Raw genomic sequence first — 19,989 nt, 5'->3', positions numbered from 1 at the left:
GCATGTGGTGTAACGGTTTCAGCATAATGTACAGTGCCGTACTTACCGGTTGATTCAACCTCACCTGTCCCTCTGCTAGGGGCTTTTGATACTACTCTTACGGGTTGGGCCGTGCCCACTGTCGTTTCTGCTATTGTGGCTGCTAGAGAGAGTGCCGATATTGTTATGGGTTCGTCCTCTTGGTCACAATCCTGGGGAAAGTTTAAAACGGGGTACAGCTTGCACAAATTAGTATTAGCATCAACAATCTTAGTTACATTATTCTTAACATCTATACATTTACTAAGTGCATGTTTATCAATCACCAGTGTGCCACTCTCTGTAACCACCTTCTCTCCAGTCATGTATGGTGGTGGGGGAGCAGTAGCTATCAGTTTTCTGATATGGTTAGATCCAGCCGCTTGAGCCAATCCTTTCTGTATTTCACCCTCCTGTTGCCATAGCTGTAAATAGTCATAATGCCTCAACCGTCTCTTTGCAGATTTAATGAGACATATCCTTCTCCTTAGATTTTGCAACACCTCTGGGCTAAAACTGCCTACCCGTGGGAACTTTTCCCCATCGTGCACAGTCATTCTTTCCCATTCATCGCACAAAACCTCTGTGTGTGAACCGTATTTCTCACACATGATATACCTTGCCGACCCTATTGGTCGGTTTACTAAATAAACCTGGACCAGGGTTGATCGCCCCCTACCTGAACAACTGGCCCCCATCTTTGCAGGTGTTGCTTTCGCTACCTCTGACCTTCAAATCAGGGTCTTCAGCTAACCCTTACAAAAACCAAGATGTCCGGTAGGCCATCGTTAAAAGTTTATAGAGTACCTTCACTCACTCCCCCACGTCGACCAATACGCCCACACGCTGCCCTAGCGCTGGCGTACTCAACCCAGGGCCCCTGCGATCTGAACCTCTATTTACTGGAACATGTGGGGGTGATCCGCAGAGCACTTACCCATCCCAGTAACTATTGGTTGTTAGAGAATTCCCGAGTGACCAGCGAATCTCCCTTAAAATAAAAAAAATTACACAAATCACGTTAGAATGTACAAATAGCGTTTATGATCCCACTAGTGTACGCAAATGGTACTGGGTCAAGTTACTAACTAATGCACACAATTACATGCGGTACAATCGTACTGCACACAAGCAACTAATCTTATGTGCAGAACGACCAACGGAATCGAAAATTGTCGCTGCGAATTCCTTCAGCCGGAGCTTAATGGCCTATATGGGTACCGCACCAACCCTTCCTGGTGTTCTGCTTCTTGACTCTATCTATAGCGGACTTCCTAGTCTGCTGTACCTGGACCTCCTGGTATGTGCTACAGTAGACCTCCTGGTCTGCTATACTCTAATGCTCTTCTTTTTAATATGTTTAACAAGGGATGCCTCCCAAGCCACCGTGCTGTCACTCTCACGTATGTACCTCACGAGAACTCAATTTCCTGTGGTTCCACCCAAAAATGAGAAAATACTTATATATATATATATATATATAAATATATATGTATACACACAGTTTAACCTCATATACTCTTTACTGTCGTTTCTGCGCAGAAATCCATTTCATTCAGTATCGCAGTCTAGTCCAGAGGAGTTGCAACTAGAGAATGATCTATTAGATTAAAATTTTGGACACTGAGATTGATTTGCGCTATTATCGCGTTGCCTCCGTATCGCCTACTTAAAACAATACTATCGTGTGATTTGTATCATGTGGGCGTACCTAGACGCTCCGTTGCGTAATATGCGTCGGCCCTTGCATCGCGTTTGCTAGTCCCACCCTTTGTTAGGGACAAGTGTACGCAAGCCAGGTATATCCACAGAAATACAACTAACGTTTATATCAATGTAAATGATCTTTAACTGTAATCATCTACCGAACACCACACAGATCTTTCCTTGTATCTTTAGGCAAAGCCGTGTGCGTGTTTTACAATTTACTCCTTAACGTATTATTTTTACTTTTAACTTACCAATATCAACCAATCTTTCTCAGCACGTTATCAATTATAAATGGCAAACAGGAGAGTGAGGCGTGAAACTACCCAATTGAAAAGAAATACAGATGTGTGCGTGCGTGCGTGTGTGCGTACGCAAAACAGAAATAAACAGTTTTAAAAGATAATAGCGTAATGTTCTTACCTTCCCGTTCCGGATTCCACCCCAGCACTCCTACAACGTAGCGTAACAGACGCTTATCTAGTCAGCACCACTGTATCCCTCACCACCAATACGGATATGAAAGGATACTGCTTTCCCGCCCTTTGCTGACAGATAAAGTCTGTTTGCACTAGTGTGGATATGTGGAGGACGGACGAGCTCCCAATTGATAATGCTGATTTATTACCTTATAACTTTCACTATATGTAGGTAAGAGACTTAGTACGCAATTGGCGTATGGGGTACCGTAAGGGTACGCACTTAGCGTAGCAGACGCTCAGCCGTGATCGAGACGCACAAGCGGCACGCTCGCTCACAGCCTTACGCTTGGTATCGAACACGCTATAGGCGGCTGACTACCGTAATGCTACGCTACTAGCGTAGCGGACGCTGTGACCGCGAGGGGAACACGAGTGGCGCAGACGCTCACGGGATGACACTCAGTAAACCTTGTATGCAACACACTACGATTGAGTTTGTATTGTAAACCTTACTACTGAAATACTGCAGCGATATAACGCTGCTTAACCTTGTTAGTGTAAATGCTGTTTGAGCGATTGAGACGCTCTGAATACCCTCTGCAATGTAATACACACACAATACCTTGCTAGGGCTCCAAAACCTTTACTAACAGGATTTAGTTATATAAAAAGAGGAAGTACAATTGACAGTTCATACACTACAGGCTAACATCAATATCTAACAGAATAACTACACATAAATACACAAAAGCGGCACAATCGCAAACAATAACATACAATGAGAGAGAGAGAGAGAGATCGTGGCACAATTACAGTCAGAGATTAAAGGCCCATATACACTTGACGATGCACACGTCGTTAACGACTTCCCTTGAACTTCCCTTGAACGGCTGAGCAAACGACATGAGCATACACACTACCAACGACCAAAGACCATAGACCATTCATCGTAGAAGCATCTAAGCTGAACAGTTTATTAAAATAATGAGCTGGGAACAGGGCTGGTGAACATTGGCTTGGTCGTTGGTCTTTGGTCGTTCACACCATACACATTCAACGACGTCTCTGGTCGGTAACGGCCATAGTGGAAATTGAGCATACATGCTCCACAGATAAGCGAGGGTCGTTAACGTTCCGCGGGGCCGCGCATCGGTGGTCGTCGGATGCATACACACTTGACGATATAATGAGCGACGTCGTTGATGAGGGCTGAAATGAACGACATCATTCATTTTATCGTCAAGTGTGTATGGGCCTTAAGAATGGTCACAGAGAGTACTTACACACTGGGTAATGATTCGCTGCACAGTCCTGGTTACCAGCTCTGGGTTAGTCAATGATGAAAACCGTTGTGGAGAGAAGACTGAGCTTGGCCAGGCTGGCTGATCTTATATACACTGCTTACAGTACACTACAAAGGGACCCATAATCTCATTGTTCATTGGACACAGGAATGTCTCCTCGCATTATAACAAAAGGTCATAGGTTGGTTTAAACAGGTGGGCTGTGACTATATCAAACTGCTCAGGTGGGAGGGAATCTCAGAATTCCCGCCGCATGGATAATGAACCGCAAATATAGTAAATGTCCAGAAACTACTAATAGACATAACTATTCGCAGGAGCGATTAATCTTTACCTAACCAGCACCGGATTGTTCCTAATAAAATGTTCTTTAGTTAGGTACCAGGAACCACCGCTCCGACCCTATCTGACCCTTTGTATCATGTAAAGAGGAATTCCTCTGTCCAGGGACCAGCTACAATAAACAAAGTTACAGTTATTATTAAGGGGAACATTATCTATAAAACATACTATTTGGATTTATTATTTAACAATTGAGTCACCCGCTAGACGCACACAAACTCTACCGTAAATGCACATACCACGCGCCCGAGCGCACGTCCGTGGAGGCGCCGGCACGCAACTGTGAATATGCGCACGCACGGGAGAAAATGTGTATGTGCAGCGGGCAAGCGCATGGGGTGAATATATGGCAACGTGTAGCATGATATTTTTCCGACTTCGACACACTGATTTAGCTTACATACTTTACCGTACTTAATAAAGGTTATATGTTATTTATTAGTGCGCAAACAGGACAGCACTTTCTCTTTGCTGTTTTATTATTGCAAAGCCCAAGTCACCTCTAGTAATCCCACATGAGCGTCCATGTCACCTCTAGTAATCTCATATGTGCGTCCCTGTCACCTCTAGTAATCCCACATGTGCGTCTGTGTCACCTCTAGTAATCCACATGTGCGTCCCTGTCACCTCTAGTAATCCCACATGTGCGTCCCTGTCACCTCTAGTAATCCCACATGTGTGTCTGTATCACCTCTAGTAATCCCACATGAGCGTCCACGTCACCTCTAGTAATCCCACATGTGCGTCTGTGTCACCTCTAGTAATCCCACATGTGCGTCCCTGTCACCTCTAGTAATCCCACATGAGCGTCCCTGTCACCTCTAGTAATCCCACATGAACGTCCCTGTCACCTCTAGTAATCCCACATGAACGTCCATGTCACCTCTAGTAATCCCACATGAGCGTCCCTGTCACCTCTAGTAATCCCACATGTGTGTCTGTATCACCTCTAGTAATCCCACATGAGCGTCCACGTCACCTCTAGTAATCCCACATGTGCATCTGTGTCACCTCTAGTAATCCCACATGTGCGTCTGTGTCACCTCTAGTAATCCCACATATGCGTCTGTGTCACCTCTAGTAATCCCACATGTGCGTCTGTGTCACCTCTAGTAATCCCACATGTGCGTCTGTGTCACCTCTAGTAATCCCACATGTGCGTCTGTGTCACCTCTAGTAATTCCACATGTGCGTCCGTGTCACCTCTAGTAAACCCACATGAGGGTCCGTGTCACCTCTAGTAATCCCACAAGAGGGTCCGTGTCACCTCTAGTAATCGCACACGAGCGTCCGTGTCTCCTCTAGTAATCGCACACGAGCGTCCGTTTCACCTCTAGTAATCCCACACGAGCGTCCGTGTCACCTCTAGTAATCCCACACGAGCGTCCGTGTCACCTCTAGTAATCCCACACGAGCGTCCGTGTCACCTCTAGTAATTCCACACGAGCGTCCGTGTCACCTCTAGTAATCCCACACGAGAGTCCGTGTCTCCTCTTAGTAATCCCACATGAGCATCCATGTTGGTCAGTAAAACAATACAGTAGGAAACTGTAGGTCAGTAAAACAATACAGTAGAATTAGGAAATGATGAGTCAGTAAGACAATATAGTAAGAGACAATAGGTCTGTAAGACAATACAGATGGAAACTATAGGTCAGTAAGACAATACATTAAGAAACTAGGTCAGAAAGACAATACAGTAAGAAACTATAGGTCACTAAGACAATACAGTAGTAAACTATAGTTCAGTAAGACAATACAGTAGGAAACTATAGGACAGAAAGACAATACAGTAAGAAACTATAGGTCAGTAAGACAATGCAGGAGGAGAAAAGGTCAGTAAGACAATACAGAAGGAAATTATAGGTAAGATAATACCATAAGAAACTATAGGTCAGTAAGACAATACAGTAAGAAACTATAGTTCAGTAAGACAATACAGTAAGAAACTATAGGTCAGTAAAACAATATGGAAGGAAACTAAAGGTCAGTAAGACAACACAGTAGGAAACTATAGGTCAGTAAGACAATCCAGTATGTAACTATAGGTCAGTAAGACAATACAGTAGGAAACTATAGGTCAGTAAGACAACACAATAGGAAACTATAGGTCAGTAAGACAACACAATAGGAAACCTATAGGTCATTAAGACTATATTTAAGGAAACTAGGTCAGTAAGACAATTCTGTAAGAAACTAGGTCAGTAAGACAATACATTAGGAAACTATAGGTGAGTAAGACAATACATTAAGAAACTATATGTCAGTATGACAATACAGAAGGAAACTAGGTCAGTAAAAGAATACGGAAGGAAACTAGGTAAGTAAGACAATACATTAAGAAACTATAGGTCAGTAAGACAATATAGTAGGAACCTGTAGGTCAATAAGACAATACAGTAGGAAACTAGGTCAGTAAGACAATACAGTAGGATTAGGAAACAATAGGTCAGTAAGACAATATAGTAAGAGACAATAGTTCAGTTAGACAATACAGTAATAAACTATAGGTCAGAAAGACAATACAGTAGTAAACTATAGTTCAGTAAGGCAATACAGTTGTAAACTATAGGACAAAAAGACAATACAGTAAGAAACTATAGGTCAGTAAGACAATACAGAAGGAAATTATAGGTAAGATAATACCATAAGAAACTATAGGTCAGTAAGACAATACATTAGGAAACCTATAGGTCATTAAGACTATATTTAAGGAAACTAGGTCAGTAAGACAATTCTGTAAGAAACTATAGGTCAGTAAGACAATACTGTAAGAAACTATAGGTCAGTAAGACAATACATTAGTAAACTATAGGTGAGTAAGACAATACATTAAGAAACTATAGGTCAGTATGACAATACAGAAGGAAACTAGGTCAGTAAAAGAATACGGAAGGAAACTAGGTAAGTAAGACAATACAGTAAGAAACTATAGGTCAGTAAGACAATACAGTAGGAAACTGAAGGTCAGTAAGTCAATACAGTCGGAAACTAGGTCAGTAAGACAATACAGTAGGAAACGATAGGTCAGTAAGACAATTCAGTAAGAAGCTATAGGTCAGTAAGACAATACAGTAAAACTATAGGTCAGTAAGACAATATGGAAGGAAACTATAGGTCAGTAAGACAACACAGTAGGAAACTATAGGTCAGTAAGATAATACATTAGGAAACTAGGTCAATATGACAATACAGTAATAAACTATATGTTAGAAACACAATATAGTAAGAAACTATAGGTCAGTAAGACAATACAGTAAGAAACTATAGGTCAGTAAGACAATACAGTAGGAAACATTTAAAAAGGCTTTTTATACGAGTTCCTCCTAACACCGCAGAACTGCTCAGTGCGCAGACATTTGTGCGCAAAATAAAAAAACTTGCAGTAAAACCTATGGAGAATTTTCACCACTAACTTTTTGCAGCTAATTGGATAGGGAATTTTTTGCGATGAACTGAATCCCCCCCATAAAGTGTTTATACATATAGTATGGTGTTACATTGAGATTAACGCTGGAGGAAACGCTGCCACAATATTATTGAATGTGTAATTTAGCCCGTCCTCGTATGGGTGTAATATATTAATATATTCTTACTGAACAGGATTACCAGCACTGAATCAATTAACACCCAATATAATATACATGCCGATATGTAACAACAAATACACTTGTTTTTCTCTAACGTCCTAGTGGATGCTGGGGACTCCATAAGGACCATGGGGAATAGACGGGCTCCGCAGGAGACTGGGCACTCTAAGAAAGAATTTGGATACTGGTGTGCACTTGCTCCTCCCTCTATGTCCCTCCTCCAGACCCCAGTTAGAATCTGTGCCCGGCCGAGCTGGGTGCTTTTTAGTGAGCTCTCCTGAGCTTGCTATTAGAAAGTATTTTGGTAGGTTTTTTTATTTTCAGAGAGCTTCTGCTGGCAACAGGCTCTCTGCTACGTGGGACTGAGGGGAGAGAAGCAACCCTACTAACTGCGGATAGGTCTTGCTTCTTAGGCTACTGGACACCATTAGCTCCAGAGGGATCGTACACACGATCTCACCCTTTGTCGTCCGATCCCGGAGCCGCACCGCCATCCCCCTCGCAGAGCCAGAAAACGGAAGACGGTGTCTGAAGATAGAAGACATCGAAATCGGCGGCAGAAGACGTCAGTCTTCATTCTGAGGTAGCGCACAGCACTGCAGCTGTGCGCCATTGCGCCCACACGATCCTACACACTCCGTTCACTGTAGGGTGCAGGGCGCAGAGAGGGGGGGACGCCCTGGGCAGCAATTAAAGACCTCTTGGCAAAACAGCAGCATATATACAGTTGGGCACTGTATATATGCATGAGCCCCCGCCATTATTTTGCACAGAAAAGCGGGACAGAAGCCCGCCGCTGAGGGGGAGGGGCTTCTTCCTCAGCACTCACCAGCGCCAATTTCTCTCCACAGCTCAACTGAGAGGAAGCTCCCCAGGCTCTCCCCTGCAGAATCACGGTAGAAGAGGGTGGAAAGAGAGGGGGGGCACATAATTTGGGCGCAAAAACTATACATACAGCAGCTACTAGGTTAACACTAAGTTACTGTGTGATTCCTGGGACATATAGCGCTGGGGTGTGTGCTGGCTTACTCTCTCTCTCTGTCTCTCCAAAGGGCCTTGTGGGGGAACTGTCTTCAAAAAGAGCATCCCCTGTGTGTGTGTGGTGTGTCGGTACGAGTGTGTCGACATGTTTGACGAGGAAGGCTATGTGGAAATAGAGCGGGAGCTGTTGAAATCGGTGTTTCCCTGCCGACGGCGCCGACACCTGATTGGATGGATATGTGGAAGGTTTTAAATGAAAATGTTAATTCCTTGCATAAAAGGCTGGATAAAGCAGAAGCCTTGGGACAGTCGGGGTCACAGCCCATGCCTGATCCTGTGTCGCAGAGACCGTCAGGGTCTTAAAAGCGCCCACTATCCCAAATTGTTGACACAGATACCGACACGGACTCAGAGTCCAGTGTCGAGTGCGATGATGCAAAATTACAGCCTAAAATGGCTAAAGCCATCCGTTACATGATTATAGCAATGAAGGATGTGTTGCACATCACAGAGGAAACCCCAGTCCCTGACAAGAGGGTTCATATGTATGGGGAAAAAAAGGCAGGTGGTGACCTTTCCCCCTTCACATGAGCTAAATGAGTTATGTGAAAAGGCTTGGGAAATTTTCGGATAAGAGACTGCAGATTTCCAAGCGGTTGCTTAGGGCGTATCCTTTCCCGCCAACGGACAGGTTACGCTGGGAATCCTCTCCCGGGGTGGATAAAGCTCTGACACGCTTATCCAAGTGAGTAGCCCTGCCGTCGCAGGATACGGCCACCCTAAAAGATGCTGCAGATAGATAACAAGAGGGTACCCTGAAGTCCATTTATACACATTCAGGTACCTTACTAAGTCCGGCAATTGCGTCGGCCTGGGTGTGTAGTGCATGGACGGATACCTTATCTGAGGATTTCGATACCTTGGACAAAGATACTATATTATTGACCCTGGGGCACATAAAAGACGCTGTCCTATATATGAGAGATGCTCAAAGAGACATTAGCATTCTAGGCTCTAGAATAAATGCAATGTCTATTTCTGCCAGAAGGGTCCTGTGGACTCGGCAGTGGACAGGTGATGCCGACTTGAAACGGCACATGGAGGTTTTACCTTATAAGGGTGAGGAGTTGTTTGGGGAGGGTCTATCGGATCTGGTCTCCAGAGCCACGGCTGGAAAGTCATCTTTTTTGCCATATGTTCACTCACAACCTAAGAAAGCACCGTATTACCAAATGCAGTCCTTTCGTTCACAAAGAGGCAAGAAAATACGAGGTGCGTCCTTTCTTGCCAGAGGCAAGGGTAGAGGAAAGAAGCTGCACAACACAGTTAGTTCCCAGGAACAGAAGTCCTCCCCGGCTTCAACTAAATCCACTGCATGACGCTGGGGCTCCACAGGTGGAGCCAGGCCCGGTGGGGGCGCATCTCCGAAATTACAGCCACAAATGGGTTAACTCCCAGGTGGATACCTGGGCAATAGAGATTGTGTCTCAGGGATACAAGCTGGAATTCGAGGAGATGCCCCCTCACTGTTACCTCAAGTCGGCCCTGCCAGCTTCCCCCTTAGAGAGGGAAATAGTATTAGCTGCAATTCAAAAATTGTATCTTCAGCAGGTGGTGGTCAATGTTCCCATCCCTCAGCAGGGCAAGGGGTATTATTCGACCATGTTTGTGGTACCGAAACCGGACGGTTCGGTCAGACCAATATTAAATTTAAAATCCCTGAACATATACCTGAAAAGGTTCAAGTTCAAGATGGAATCGCTCAGAGCGGTCATCGCAAGCCTGGAAAGGAGGGATTTTATGGTGTCTCTGGACATAAAGGATGCTTATCTGCATGTCCCTATTTATCCACCTCATCAGGCGTACCTAAGATTTCTGGTACAAGATTGTCATTACCAATTTCAGACGTTGCCGTTTGGTCTCTCCATGGCACCGAGAATATTTACCAAGGTAATGGCGGAGATGATGGTAAACCTGCGAAAGCAAGGAGTCACAATTATCCCGTACTTGGACGATCTCCTCATAAAGGCGAGGTCCAGGGAGCAGTTGCTGATCAGCGTAGCGCGATCTCGGGAGGTGTTACACCAACACGGCTGGGTTCTGAATATCCCAAAGTCGCAGTTGATCCCTACGACTCGTCTGCCCTTCCTGGGCATGATTCTGGACACCGACCAGAAGAAGGTTTATCTCCCGATGGAGAAGGCTCAGGAGCTCATGACATTGGTCAGAGGCCTGTTGAAACAAAAATAGGTGTCGGTGCATCACTGCACGCGAATCCTGGGAAAGATGGTGGCATCATACGAGGCCATTCCCTTCGGCAGGTTCCATGCGAGGACCTTTCAATGGGATCTGTTGGACAAGTGGTCCGGATCGCATCTACAGATGCATCGGCTGTTCACCCTATCCCCCAGGGCAAGGGTGTCGCTCCTGTGGTGGCTGCAGAGTACTCACCTTCTAGAGGGCCGCAGATTCGGCATTCAGGACTGGGTCCTGGTGACCACGGATGCAAGCCTCTGAGGGTGGGGGGCAGTCACACAGGGAAGAAATTTCCAAGGTCTGTGGTCAAGTCAGGAGACTTGCCTCCACATCAATATCCTGGAACTAAAGGCCATATACAACGCCCTGTGTCAAGCGGAAAACCTGTTTCACGAAAAGTCGGTGCTGATTCAGTCAGACATCACCGCAGTGGCTCATGTAAACCGCCAAGGCGGCACAAGGAGCAGGGTGGCGATGGCGGAAGCCGCCAGAATTCTTCGCTGGGCGGAGAATCATGTGAGAACCCTGTCGGCAGTGTTCATCCTGGGAGTGGATAACTGGGAATCAGACTTCCTCAGCAGGCACGACCTCCACCCGGGAGAGTGGGGACTTCATCAAGAAGTCTTCACACAGATTGTGAGTCGGTGGGAATTGCCACAAGTAGACATGATGGCGTCCTGCCTCAACAAAAAACTACAGAAGTATTGCGCCAGGTCAGGAGACCCTCAGGCGATAGCTGTGGATGCACTGGTGACACCGTGGGTGTTCCAGTCGGTTTATGTCTTTCCTCCTTTTCCTCTCATACCCAAGGTGCTGAGAATTATAAGAAAAAGAGGAGTGAGAACAAACTCATTGTTCCGGATTGGCCAAGAAGAACTTGGTATCCAGATCTGCAAGAGATGCTCACAGAGGAACCATGTCCTCTGCCTCTAAGGCAAGACCTGTTGCAACAGGGGCCCTGTCTGTTCCAAGACTTACCGTGGCTGCGTTTGACGGCATGGCGGTTGAACGCCGGATCCTAGCGAAAAAAGGCATTCCGGATGAGGTCATTCCTATGCTGATAAAGGCTAGGAAGGACGTAACGGCAAAACATTATCACCGTATATAGCGCAAATATGTTGCGTGGTGTGAGACTAGGAAGGCCCCCACGGAGGAATTCCAGCTGGGCCAGTTCCTTCACTTCCTACAGTCGGGAGTGTCGTTGGGCCTGAAATTGGGTTCCATTAAGGTCCAGATTTCAGCCCTGTCTATTTTCTTTCAAAAAGAACTGGCTTCGCTGCCTGAAGTTCAGACATTTGTAAAGGGAGTGCTACATATTCAGCCACCTTTTGTGCCCCCAGTGGCACCTTGGGATCTTAACGTGGAGTTAAAATTTCTGACGTGGAAGGTGGTCATGCTGTTAGCCTTGGCCTCGACGAGGCGTGTGTCCGAATTAGCGGCTTTGTCACATAAAAGCCCCTATCTGGTTTTTCATATGGATAGAGCGGAATTGAGGACTCGTCCACAATTTCTGCCAAAGGTGGTGTCATCTTTTCATATGAACCAGCCTATTATGGTGCCTGTGGCCACTCGTGACTTGGAGGACTCCGAGTTACTAGACGTGGTCAGGGCTTTGAAGATTTATGTAGCCAGAACGGCTAGGGTCAATAAAACTGAGTCGCTTTTTATCCTGTATGCATCCAACAAGCTGGGTGCTCCTGCTTCGAAGCAGAGGATTGCTCGCTGGATCTGTAACACGATTCAGCAGGCTCATTCTGCGGCTGGATTGCCGCAGCCTAAATCAGTAAAGGCCCATTCCACAAGGAAGGTGGGCTCTTCTTGGGCGGCTGCCCGAGGGGTCACGGCATTACAGCTTTGCCGAGCAGCTACTTGGTCAGGGTCAAACACTTTTGCGAAGTTCTACAAGTTTGATACCCTGGCTGAGGAGGACCTTGAGTTTGCTCATTCGGTGCTGCAGAGTCATCCGCACTCTCCCGCCCATTTGGGAGCTTTGGTATAATCCCCATGGTCCTTACGGAGTCCCCAGCATCCACTAGGACGTTACAGAAAATAAGATTTTACTTACCGTTAAATCTATTTCTCGTAGTCTGTAGTGGATGCTGGGCGCCCATCCCAAATGCGGACTTCTTCTGCAATACTTGTATATAGTTATTGCTTACATAAGGGTTATGTTGTAGTTGCATCAGGGTTGTTCTGATGCTCTATTGTTGTTCATACTGTTAACTGCGTAAATTTATCACAAGTGATACGGTTTGATTGGTGTGGCTGGATGAGTCTTGCCCTGGATTCCAAAATCCTTCCTTGTACTGTCAGCTCTTCCGGGCACAGTTTCCTTAACTGAGGTCTGGAGGAGGGACATAGAGGGAGGAGCCAGTGTACACCAGTATCCAAATTCTTTCTTAGAGTGCACTTCTATTCCCCATGGTCCTTACGGAGTCCCCAGCATCCACTACGGACTACGAGAAATAGATTTACCTGTAAGTAAAATCTTATTTTTTTATTACTTTATTCACCTTTATACATTTACCTTTGTGTTTATATATCACTGATTTAGCTTACATACTTTACTGTACTTAATAAAGGTTATATAGTATTTATTAGTGCGCAAACAGGACAGCGCTTTCTCTTCTTTGCTGTTTTATTATTGCAAAGCCCAAGTCACCTCTAGTAATCCCACATGAGCGTCCATGTCACCTCTAGTAATCCCACATGAGTGTCCATGTCACCTCTAGTAATCCCACATGAACGTCCATGTCACCTCTATTAATCCCACATGAGCGTGCGTATCACCTCTAGTCATCCCACACAAGCGTCCGTGTCACCTCTAGTAATCCCACATGACTGTCCATGTCACCTCTAGTAATCCCACATGACTGTCCATGTCACCTCTAGTAATCCCACATGAGTGTCCATGTCACCTCTAGTAATCCCACATGAACGTCCATGTCACCTCTATTAATCCCACATGAGCGTGCGTATCACCTCTAGTCATCCCACACAAGCGTCCGTGTCACCTCTAGTAATCCCACATGACTGTCCATGTCACCTCTATTAATCCCACATGAGCGTCCATGTCACCTCTAGTAATCCCACATGAGCGTCCATGTCACCTCTAGTATTCCCACATGAGCGTCCATGTCACCTCTAGTAATCCCACATGAGCGTCCATGTCACCTCTAGTAATCCCACATGAGCATCCATGTCACCTCTAGTAATCCCACATGACTGTCCATGTCCTCTCTAGTAATCCCACATGACTGTCCATGTCACCTCTAGTAATCCCACATGAGCGTCCATGTCACCTCTAGTAATCCCACATGAGCGTCCGTGTCACCTCTAGTAATCCCACATGAGCGTCCGTGTCACCTCTAGTAATCCCACATGAGCGTCCGTGTCACCTCTAGTAATCCCAGATGAGCGTCCATGTCACCTCTAGTATTCCCACATGAGCGTCCATGTCACCTCTAGTAATCCCACATGAGCGTCCATGTCACCTCTAGTCATCCCACACAAGCGTCCATGTCACCTCTAGTCATCCCACACAAGCGTCCGTGTCACCTCAAATAATCCCACACAAGCGCCCGTGTCACCTCAAGTAATCCCACACAAGCGCCTGTGTCACCTCTAGTAATCCCACATGATCAAGCTCCAGTCTAAGCATCCCAACTTTTTTGTTTTTTAATGATTACAGGTAAAAAAAATGTCAGTTATAGAATTATATATTGTTACTTGTAACACCCTGGGTCTTGTCTTCTCATTTTATATTTCCATAATGTATTTTACTTCCAGCAGATGGACACACAAGCAGGAATATCTCAGAAGGACATCTAATGTTATCCCCGGATTGTGATATAAAAGATAATGACAGTAGACAGGATTCTCCAGGAAATAACACCATTACCCCAATTATACATCCAGCTCTATCAGCTGATCCCTCTGATCCTGGGAAATGTTCTCCTGATCACTCATATTGGTGCAGTTACAGCTCCTACAGTAGATACAGAGTTTCCCTGTTCTATAGATGCCAAATGTTTTACACAGAATACAAAGCGTATTACCCATCAGCCAGCTAAGGCAGGTGAGAGGCCATTTCCATGTTCTGAGTGTGGGAAATGTTTTACACAAAAATCAGCTCTTGTTACACATCAGAGAAGTCACACAGGTGAGAAGCCATTTTCCTGTTCTGAGTGTAGGAAATGTTTTCCACGGAAATCAGATCTTGTTACACATCAGAGAAGTCACACAGGTGAGAAGCCATATTCCTGTTCTGAGTGTGGGAAGTGTTTTGCACAGATATCAGCTTTTATTACACATCAGAGAAGTCACACAGGTGAGAAGCCATATACTTGTGCTGAGTGTAGGAAATGTTTTCCACGGAAATCAGATCTTGTTACACATCAGAGAAGTCACACAGGTGAGAAGCCGTATTCCTGTTTTGAGTGTAGGAAATGTTTTGCATATAAATCAAGTCTTGTTACACATCAGAGAAGTCACACAGGTGAGAAGCCATTTTCCTGTTCTGAGTGCGGGAAATGTTTTACATATAAATCACATCTTATTTCACATCAGAGAAGTCACACAGGTGAGAAGCCACATTCCTGTTCTGAGTGCGGGAAATGTTTTAAACAGAAATCAGCTCTTGTTACACATCAGAGAAGTCACACAGGTAAGAAGCCGTATTCCTGTTCTGAGTGTGGGAAATGTTTTGCATTGAAATCAATTCTTGTTATACATCAGAGAAGTCACAGAGGTGAGAAGCCATATTCCTGTTCTCAGTGTGGGAAATGTTTTGCATCGAAATCATATCTTGTTACACATCAGAAAAGTCACACAGGTGAGAAGCCATATTCCTGTTCTCAGTGTGGGAAATGTTTTTCATATAAACCAAATCTTGTTACTCATCAGAGGAGTCACACAGGTGAGAAGCCATTATCCTGTTCTGAGTGTGGGAAATGCTTTACATATAAATCATATCTTGTTATACATCAGAGAAGTCACACAGGTGAGAAGCCATATTCCTGTTCTGAGTGTGGGAAATGTTTTGCATTGAAATCAATTCTTGTTACACATCAGAGAAGTCACAGAGGTGAGAAGCCATATTCCTGTTCTCAGTGTGGGAAATGTTTTGCATCGAAATCATATCTTGTTACACATCAGAAAAGTCACACAGGTGAGAAGCCATATTCCTGTTTTGAGTGTGGGAAATGTTTTGCATATAAATCATATCTTGTTACACATCAGAGAAGTCACACAGGTGAGAAGCCATATTCCTGTTCTGAGTGTGGGAAATGCTTTACATATAAATCACATCTTGTTACACATCAGAGAAGTCACACAGGTGAGAAGCCATATACCTGTTCTGAGTGTGGGAAATGTTTTGCATTGAAATCAATTCTTGTTACACATCAGCGAAGTCACAGAGGTGAGAAGCCATATTCCTGTTCTCAGTGTGGGAAATGTTTTGCATCGAAATCATATCTTGTTACACATCAGAAAAGTCACACAGGTGAGAAGCCATATTCCTGTTCTGAGTGTGGGAAATGCTTTACATATAAATCACATCTTGTTACACATCAGAGAAGTCACACAGGTGAGAAGCCATATTCCTGCTCTGAGTGTGGGAAATGTTTTGCACAGACATCAGCATTTGTTACACATCAGAGAAGTCACACAGGTGAGAAGCCATATACCTGTGCTGTGTGTAGGAAATGTTTTTCACGGAAATCAGATCTTGTTACACATCAGAGAAGTCACACAGGTGAGAAGCCGTATTCCTGTTTTGAGTGTGGGAAATGTTTTACACAGAAATCAGCTCTTGTTAGACATCAGAGAAGACACAGGTGAGAAGCCGTACTTCTGTTCTGAGTGTGGGAAATGTTTTGCATGGAAATCAGATCTTGTTAAACATCAGCAATTTCACAAGTGAGAATCCATTTTCATGCTGAGAGATAAATAAATCTGCTCTTGTTGAACATATTAGACATTACCCAAGTACGGAACCATTTAAATCTTCTGGAGTATAATTATCACTGTCGTGCAATGTTCCTCAAGGGTCAATCCTATCTCCTATGCTTTATAAAATATACGTGCTACCACTGGGTGATGTAATCAGACGTCATGGCCTGGTCTACCACTGCTATGCTGATGACCTGCTTTTTGCTCCACGTACTGAGAACCTAATACCAATCCTAAATGGTACTAGAAGCAGCTTCTGCCTCCTTACTGCCCTGCTTGCTGGCTTCTACAGATGAAGGACTGTTACCAGCAGTACCAAGAATCTCCTGTAATTCATTTAAGGGTTGAACTTTTAGTTTTGCAGCCCTGACCATGGAACTCAGTGCCTTGCACAGTCCAAGAGGCCTCCACTTTAGAGACCTTTACAAGCAGACTGATGACTGTTACTCACGCTTTTCATTAATGTACCTCTATTTACTTCCTAAATAATACATCCCAAATGCTTAGGTCTTTTTTCTGCTGTTTATTTTGTATCTTGTGCTTTGTGTAATTGTGAATGTCTAATACCAGTTTCCACAATCTGTATTGCTGCACGACAATATGGCGGCCATTGGAACGTGTTTTCACTTCTAGTTTGCCTAACTTCTTGCAGACACTCATCTTGATCAGGAGTGCAGAGTGTTTTCAGATACAAGATCCTATCCATATATACCCTGTACATTATCATGTGCATTAGAGTCACCCGGGTTACATCTGCAGTGGTTTGTTGTATGTTACATCTATATGGTGCGGATACTCCTCTGTATGATTTCATAATAAAAGCTTTTGTTTGCATCTAATTATTGCATCATTGCTTTTATTTCTCTTACGTCCTAGAGGATGCTGGGGACTCCGTAAGGACCATGGGGTATAGACGTGCTCCGCAGGAGATATGGGCACTCTAAAGATCTTTTAGTATGGGTGTGCACTGGCTCCTCCCTCTATGCCCCTCCTCCAGACCTCAGTTAGATTCTGTGCCCAGAGGAGAATGGGTGCTCTACAGGGCAGCTCTACTGAGTTTCTCTGATAAAATAATTTGGTTAGGTTTTTTATTTTCATGGAGCACTGCTGGCAACAGGCTCCCTGCATCGTGGGACTGGGGAGAGAGAAGCAGACCTACTTAAATGATAGGCCCTGCTTCTTAGGCTACTGGACATCATTAGCTCCAGAGGGATCGGAACGCAGGTCTCCCCCTGCCGTTCGTCTCAGAGCCGCGCCGCTGTCCTCCTCGCAGTGCCGGAAGATAGAAGCCGGGTGAGTATAAGAAAAAAAGAAGACGTCTCTGGCGGCAGAAGACTTCTGATCTTCACTGAGGTAAGCATTGCTCCCACAGGTTACACACACGGCCGGCACTGATTGGTGCAGGGCGCAGGAGGGGCGCCCTGGACAGCAATATATACTTTTTTTGGGGCATATTAGACACATATAGGCATATATTACCTGACTACTAGCGACCACTAGCATCCCTTGCCGCACCGACCCTCCGGGGGGACCCCCACCATTTTTGTTTCTACCTCTTCCATATTTGACAAAATACAAGTAATAAATATAGGCTATGGACATTACAACGAGACTTTAGGCACTACAGAGGTGGGACGCCACCGACCTGAGTGCCTCCATTACGTTAGAGCGACAAATTTTTAATATATCCGATACATACGGATATTTCCTTATATATACAATATATATATATATATATAGAGCAAATTCAGGCGGCACTCCTCGGATTTTCAGAGTCAAATGAAACAGCTACACCAGCTTGGTTTTCAACGTTTCAGGTGCTGTTTAATCACCTGACGAAAGGTGTGATTAAACAGCACCTGAAACGTTGAAAACCAAGCTGGTGTAGCTGTTTCATTTGACTCTGAAAATCCGAGGAGTGCCGCCTGAATTTGCTCTATTGTACCTGCTCTGTTTGGAACGTGGGAAGGCACCCAGGTATTTAAAAATATTATTTGGAGTGCCGGTCATAAAGGAACTTATATATATATATATATATATCTTTTTCCCCTTTTTTTCCACTCCCCTCTCCCTCCAACATCCAGTTCCTTACACCCCCCCCTCTTTTTGTTTTAAATAAAACACTTTCGTTAGCTAAAACAATTAGTCTGAGTGTTATTACAACAACATCATCCCTCTTACACAAAAAGAACTTGTCCACTTGGCGCACCTAACTCTGTATTGTATTATATCTATATCGAAGCTTGAGGCACTTCTGAAAATTGGTAGCAGCCTTAGGACAATCCAAATACTCTAGTACATGAGCACTGGATAACCTTCTTTCTAAACAATAGTTTAAAGAAGCCTGGACCTCTAGGCTTGGCAGACAATATGTGTGTCTAGGCAGTCCTTTCGTCGGGCATATAGAAAGAATAATGCCAGACAATGACTACTACTGCCCTCTTACAGTAGGAGCAAGGCTTCAGAAATTTGCAGAAAGGTGGAAGACATTTGGGTTTTAAATAATGTATCAAACGGTTACCATATACAGTTTTTTTGAAGATCCCAAGAGGAAATGGATTTGTAGAATCAAAAATGCCAAGCCTACCTTTACAGGTGACAGTGTTGAAACAAAGTTTAGGACACCTGTCAGATTTCCAGGCTGTGGAACCAGTGCCAGTTTTTCAAAAAAAGAGAACAAAAAGCTTTTATTACTTTTAAAGAAAAGATACAGAAGGTTTCAGGACAATTCTGGACCTCAAGGAATTGAATTAGTTCATGAAAGAAAACCGTTCTGCTTTGAAACATTAAAATTGATCCCTGCAGGTTTCAGAAGAAAAGATTTCCTAGCCTCAATCAATTTAAGAGATGCTTAATTTCACGTGCCAGTCAATCAGCAAAGCCGAAAGTTTCTCAGATTCTGTGTTCAGGGCATACACTTCCAATGTACCTGCCTGCCATTTGTCCTATCAACATCACCCTAAATATATTCACAAAGGTTCTTATAAACGTTGATGGCTTATGTGAGGACACCCGACATGGATATTAGGCCATATCTGGATGACATTCTGATCTCAGGGAGATTAGATGAGTTGGTACAGAAGAATTTGCATCAAGTAATATAATTCTAAGTTTTCACGGATGGATCATAAACTTAAAAAAAATAAAAGTGCACTTTGTGCCAGTTCAAAGAACCCAGTTTCCTAGAATGTTCCTTATTCTGGATTGCAAGTCCTGAATCTTTTCTTGTGGAAGAAACACTCTGTGACACTGGGTGTCAAACAGAAGCCCCCAAAACATCATCCTATTGGATGGCCTTAAATTTGACTTTGGAAAATGTATAATCCATCTGAAATCCCAGTAATCTGAAGATAACAGAATAATTACTGCGCCCCCCCCTAAAAAAAAACCAAATTGCCTCTGAAATGGCCGATC

At 44.3% G+C, this 19,989-nt stretch overlaps 1 protein-coding gene across 2 annotated transcripts in view; it reads left to right on the top strand.

The window, feature by feature from the left end:
- Positions 1-17,392, top strand: part of LOC134984771 (zinc finger protein 268-like) — a 40,808-nt gene extending 23,416 nt beyond the window's left edge. The window contains exon 2 of one of the 2 annotated variants that reach the window (XM_063950266.1): positions 14,413-17,392. In XM_063950266.1, the coding sequence (XP_063806336.1) occupies positions 14,482-16,464 (1,983 nt within the window). In that variant the 5' untranslated portion in view covers positions 14,413-14,481 and the 3' untranslated portion in view covers positions 16,465-17,392. Of the gene's footprint in view, positions 1-14,409 lie in introns of both variants that reach the window. The other variant, XM_063950265.1, reaches the window with a different exon arrangement.
- The last annotated feature ends 2,597 nt before the right edge of the window (positions 17,393-19,989 follow it).

This window comes from Pseudophryne corroboree (genome assembly GCF_028390025.1).
Source record: "Pseudophryne corroboree isolate aPseCor3 chromosome 3 unlocalized genomic scaffold, aPseCor3.hap2 SUPER_3_unloc_8, whole genome shotgun sequence".
Classification (NCBI taxonomy): domain Eukaryota; kingdom Metazoa; phylum Chordata; class Amphibia; order Anura; family Myobatrachidae; genus Pseudophryne; species Pseudophryne corroboree.
The sequence above is the reverse complement of the archived record's forward strand: the minus strand, read 5'-3'. Positions and strand labels throughout refer to the sequence as shown.